At 30.8% G+C, this 6,428-nt stretch overlaps 1 protein-coding gene across 1 annotated transcript in view; it reads left to right on the forward strand.

Annotated features, from left to right (window-relative positions):
• The first annotated feature begins 3,948 nt into the window (after positions 1-3,948).
• The window catches only part of LOC108569359, a 5,480-nt gene continuing 3,000 nt past the window's right edge, over positions 3,949-6,428 (forward strand). The window contains exon 1 of the mRNA XM_017930877.1: positions 3,949-4,462. Within this exon, the coding sequence (XP_017786366.1) occupies positions 4,363-4,462 (100 nt within the window). The 5' untranslated portion in view covers positions 3,949-4,362. The remainder of the gene's footprint in view (positions 4,463-6,428) is intronic.

The following is a 6,428-nucleotide window of genomic DNA, read 5'->3' on the forward strand; positions in this document are numbered from 1 at the left end:
TTATTTGAGATCGCAGACCGTAATCTCTCCACGAAGGTAAAGAAAGTAAGGAACTTTCTTCCCGTTTTTTTTCTTTCTTTGGGATCCAAGTTTTTGATGCAGGTAAAAGGCGCCCTATAACGGTTTCATCTTACTCTCGCTTTCTAACAGAGATTACGTGACCGAAGGCACATATACCGAAAATAGGGTCCTCTCCAAGCTTTAGACAATTGTTGTGGTGGACCTAGTAACCTACTGAGACTGGAAGGCACGGATGAAGGAGGATAGATGGAAAGCCTCCGGCTATCTCGATCCGCTAGGTGCATTTCTTCTCCGTTTTTTTTTTTAAATTCTTCGTTCGCGTTTTGCACCCGATCTAGTTTTATTTGCATAACGTTTTCCTTCTGCACTCGAGGCACGCGCTCATAAATCCGTGCTACCGCCTCAATATCTTTCAATCTATATAAGATGCATTGCATGTTGCCATTATTATTATTATGGATGTTGGATGGTCGCATCTAAAAGACCGTTAAACCGACGTTAATGATGCGTACTCGACATGCAATTAATCGAGCGGCAATAAGAAAGACATTCTTATTTATATCATTTAAACTGTTTCAAACATTTAAAAATAACGAGTTATGCAATACACTTACGCATAAGCTAGTTTGGTTGCCTACGTTCCATGTTTAATAAATTTAAAATTTTCATATTATTTATAAAAATATCAGTTATTTTACACATAACACAACATAATTGAAAAAAAATTGTTTACTTTAACTATTTAACAATTAAGCAAAGTGCTAATTACTTAAAAACGTTCAATATTATGTTAAAAATAAAGATTTTACAAATATTTCAGTCTCATATTTATTTCCAAGATTTTCTTTAAGAATTGAGGTAAGATCAATGGAAACATGAAGTAACTACTTAATATATCCTTGAAACTCGAAAGATTTTTCTAATATGTCGATAGTTGCTACAGGGTGGCAGGATTAGAGCAATAACAATAAAAAAAAAACAAGTTTTATGGGTAATTCATAGCTACTACCAGAAGTCCTTAGCATCAAGATTTTCTTTAAGAATTGAGGTAACATCATTGAAAACATGAAGTAACTTCTTAATATATCCTTGAAACTCGAAAGGTTTTTCTAATTTGTCGATAGTTGATATAGGGTGGCAGGATTAGAGCAATAACAATAAGAAAAAAACAAGTTTTATGGGTAAATACCAGATACCTAGCTAATACCAGAAGTCCTTAGCATCAAGATTTTCTTTAAGAATTGAGGTAATATCATTGAAAACATGAAGTAACTATTTAATATATCCTTGAAACTCAAAGGGTTTTTCCTAATTTGTCGATAGTTGCTATAGGGTGGCAGGATTAGAGCAATAACAATAAAAAAAACAAGTTTTATGGGTAATTCATAGTTACTACCAGAAGTCCTTAACATCAAGATTTTCTTTAAGAATTGAGGTAACATCAATGAAAACATGAAGTAACTACTTAATATACCCTTGAAACTCGAAAGGTTTTTCTAATTTGTCGATAGTTGCTATAGGGTGGCAGGATTAGAGCAATAACAATAAAAAAACAAGTTTTATGGGTAATTCATAGCTACTACTAAAAGTCCTTAGCATCAAGATTTTCTTTAAGAATTGAGGTAACATCATTGAAAACATGAAATAACTACTTAATATATCCTTGAAACTCTGAAGGTTTTTTCTAATTTGTCGATAGTTGCTATAGGGTGGCAGGATTAGAGCAATAACAATAAAAAAAACAAGTTTTATGGGTAATTCATAGCTACTACCAGAAGTCCTTACCATCAAGATTTTCTTTAAGAATTGAGGTAACATCAATGAAAACATGAAGTAATTACATAATATATCCTTGAAACTCGAAAGGTTTTTCTAATTTGTCGATAGTTGCTATAGGGTTGCAGGATTAGAGCATCAAGATTTTCTTTAAGAAATAACCACTTAAGATCATTGAAAATCTAAAGGTTTTCATATTTTGTCTATAGTTCCAGGGTAATAATAATTTAAAAAAACAAGTTTTATGGGGGTTCATAGCTACAATCAGGAGTCCTTAGCAACAAGCAAAACTTCGTCCTTGGCAACTTAAATAGCATCCTTAACGACAGATACTCGTCTTTAACAACGGTTGCAAGCATATAATAAACTTTCTTAAGGTTTTCTTGATAACTAGAGGGTTTTTGGTAAGCAACAAAAGTATTATTAACAACTATACCTACAGTTAAGTCATTATCATCATAATAACAATTATTACAAAATAAAACTATGACTTACTAAATTAACAAGGTTTTTCTAATATTTCGTAAGTTATTTTTTTTTCGTGTTAAATATTATGATTCTTAATTTAATTATTGTAGCAATACTTTCTGTTCTAAATTATTAGTAAATTTGCAAATAGTTTTGTTGCTAAATCTTTTAAATAAATATTAAAAAAAAATACGTTTTCTGTTTACTTATTGTTACGACAAGGTTGTGATTAGTGAGCGTGCGTCGAGTAATTTTAGTGGAAAGAAATGTGCATTATATTTTCCTGCTTCCTTTATGCGAGCTTCCAGTGAATTTAATCCGAGTGATGCAACAGCAGCAGCTCATATTCACTTGTCAAATCCGACTAATTACGTCGCGACAATGGCTCACCGAACAACGGGAACTCGCAGATCGGCTCGAACAATGCCTCCTCGATTGTTCTACATGGACATCTTATTTAATATAAATTCCGGTTGGGCAACGTTCGCCGCTTTGATTTCCACTCCCGATGAATTGCTTGGTGCCGCAATGGCCATTGTTGAACTATGATGATGATGATGGCAATACGCAAAACATTTATCTTACGCAAATATTCCAAAATAAAAATCATTCGTTCCTTGCATCATCATAATGCGAAAGAGAAAATAATAGAAAACAGAATTATTTATTTATTTGCTATGTTTCTGTTCAATATTCCAATAACCAGCATGATGGTAATGTGGATGTGTTTTGTATCGCTTTTCACTTGCAGAAAAACAATGCTTTTTCAATGCATATTCGTTGTTGAGAGAAATGGAATTTGGTCGAGGAAAGCGAATCCGGAGGGTTGGAACAATGCATGTTTTTCCGGATAAACGTGGAAAACGTGCATTGTTTTCGAACGATCTGTCCACTTCGTATTGTATCAATTTTCGTGCGAGCCCATATGAACTAATGAGAAGGAAATTTACTGGAGCATGGAAATGGGGGCACCTTCTGTAATCGCAAGTGACAAATGTGTATTCATCAAAAAGTATATTACTTACAATAAAAATTACTTCCTACAAATAATTATGTCCAAATTTCAATGCAGAAATTTTAAAATAATAAAAACCATTTTGATATCAAAATTGAAGTTTTTTTTGGTATTTGTAGTATAGGGAAATGAAATAGACAAAACTATGAATTAACTCGTTGTAAATTGCAGAGTTTAAACATTATTTAGAGTAGAAAAAGTGAAATTACTCTAGGTTAAATTTACAAATTAAATAGTAATCAAAATATCTCTTTTTTCCTATAAATAACATAGTTTAGTATAAATCCCATATTTAGTGCTGAAATTTGTCTATGAATATTTGATCTTGCGAAAAAGTTCAAGTTAAACAATATAATGAAAAGAGAATTGTGTTTTGATAAACAAGAACATCAATCAAAGTGAATTACTTTTGGCAAAGTTTTGACTAGTTTCACTTGTTGTTTTAGAAATAATACGATTGTGGGAATTTAAAAAAAAAAACTAAATAAATATACGGATGGGTTTACATAATCAGTTGTGTCGATCGTGCAAAAATCCATTGAATTTCGAAGTCTCTTGAACTCGGCCCGAATGTTCCTGAACTTTTACTATTGTTCGCGGCAGAGGAAAAGAAAACGCATATTCGTTTAATTTATTATTTTTTTATTCCTTTTGGTAGAATGGTGGAGCGTTCTTGGCTGTGTGTGGGGGTTATACGTAAAATTATGGTAAAAGTCATCATCTTCAAATTGTTATTAAAATCCCCGTGCCTCAGGCGAGAGACGTCTAGAAGCTGTCCCCCTGCCGTGCAGAAAGCCGGGAGTCATTCGTGATCGTGCCATCAGCAAGTGAGAGTTTCACCGTGGAGAACGAGCGAAGAAGGAAAAACGCACGCTCTGTTTGTTATTAACAATATACTCGGTCGGTCTGGTCGGTGATCACGAGCAGCAGCGAATGCGTTCCTCCACAGCCGTCCTTAACTGTCTCTGTCTTTGCATCTTCTGCAACCCTTCGAGATCGTTGCAATTCAAGAGTTTGTCTTATTACCAGACGCGTTTGCTTCTGGAAACGTGCTCCGCGTCTCCAGAGTGGCTTTCCCGAAGATGTACTTGGCCGCTTGGATGCTCTTCCTCCTAGCTCTCAGCTTCTCGGATGAAACTTATGGGATTTTAGCCGAAGACACAACGACTATTATAGACGACGGTAAGCAAGCATCTACTAACTTATATATTTAAAAAATTGTAATAAAATACATAAAACTACAAATAAAAGTAATAATGTTAACATAAACAGAATAATATCCAAATTAAATTATTACAAATTTCCTCTCAGAAAGTTGTTTTTTATTAAATTTCAAAACAAAAATCGTACATTTTCTCAGAATTTTTCTAAACAATTTTCAATTACAATGTTAAGTGTATCTAATATTGATTTAGATTAATGTTTTTTTAATGTATTCGTACATTATTTAAACATTTAACGTTTAATTAATTCCTTTATAACGTTGCAAAAGCAAAACCATGTTATTTTTTCATTGATAAATTCTTTCGTTTCCTTCCCATTCGTGATTGCTGCGACTCCAATACAAGTAAACGTTTTATTGTTTAACTCAAAACAAAGTAATTGCCGCATTGTTCGACCCGAACCGAACATGAAACCAATCGAAAGCCTTCTAAGAAATCTACATAATTACTTTGAGACACAAGAAACCTCAATTTTCGATATTAAAAACAAGTTTAAATGGAAATTTTAGAAAATTAATAGAAATTTATGTTACACTTGATTTTTTTTTCAAAAAGTCACATTTCCTTTTCGATATATTAGAAATTAAATTTGTTTTGTTTGCTTCCTTTTAATGTTGTTCAGTTTCCATACAAATGCATCGATGAAATCAAATAATTATCTTTCGCTGTCCCCGTTACTTCTATACACGGTATAAATCAGATGTCACTCCGCGTTTGCACATTTCTATATATATATATAATTCTTTTTCTCGTCTTCTTCTAATTGTAGCGAAATGCACGACTCTTTTAATAGAAGTGCAAACTTTCTACGCTCTGTTTGCATGGACTTCTCTCACCTCCTGCAACAATAACAAACAAACAAAAAAAAAAGAAGAAGACAATATTGTTCTCCAATCTTAACAGATATAAAAAATAAAAGAGTAACAATTAAAAATAAGAAATTAAACACAACTTTTGCTTAAGACATTTCATTTCTTGAACATGAATCATATGTAGTTCTCATTTATTTGCATTATTATTATGAATAAACTGAAATATAAGATATTTCGTATTATTCTTATTATAACATTATTATTGCACGAATATATTTTGAACCTAAATGGAAATTGTTAACAACATATTAATAATTGTGTCTTTCCGCATTTGGTAATTAGAAAACGAGTAATTTCGAAATGCATTTCATTAATTAATTGCTTAATTTCAAATATATTCGAAAATATATTTCATTTCTTCGTGGTTTAACTTTGAAATATTTTTTAACCCAAATATAAGTTTTATTGCATTTTCTATCATTGTTATTGTAATATTACAATACTAATACTAAAACTGTTGTTAAAAAGTATTAATAAATGTGTCTTTCTGCATTTGAAAGCGTTTAATGTAATTAGAAAATGAGTAATTTCGAAATGAATTTCATCAATTTATTGTTTAATTTTAAATACATTCGAAAATATATTTCATTTCTTCGTGGTTCAACTTTGAAACATTTTTTAACCCAAATATAAGTTTCATTTCATTTTCTATCATTGTTATTGTAATATTACAAAATATTCGAAAATATATTTAATTTATTCATGGTTCAACTTTGAAATATTTTTTAACCCAAATATAAGTTTTATTGCATTTTCTATCATTGTTATTGTAATATCACAATACTAATACTAAAACTGTTGTTAAAAAGTATTAATAAATGTGTCTTTCTGCATTTGAAAGCATTTAATGTAATTAGAAAATGAGTAATTTCGAAATGAATTTCATCAATTTATTGCTTAATTTTTATATATATTTGAAAATATATTTCATTTCTTCCTGGTTTAAGTTAATATTTTTTAACCCAAATATAAGTTTTATTGCTTTTCTATCATTGTTATTGTAATATTACAATACTATTACAAAACTGTTTTAAAAAGTATTAATAAATGTGT

Source organism: Nicrophorus vespilloides, unplaced genomic scaffold (genome assembly GCF_001412225.1).
Source record: "Nicrophorus vespilloides isolate i.1.1-1 unplaced genomic scaffold, Nicve_v1.0, whole genome shotgun sequence".
NCBI lineage: Eukaryota > Metazoa > Arthropoda > Insecta > Coleoptera > Silphidae > Nicrophorus > Nicrophorus vespilloides.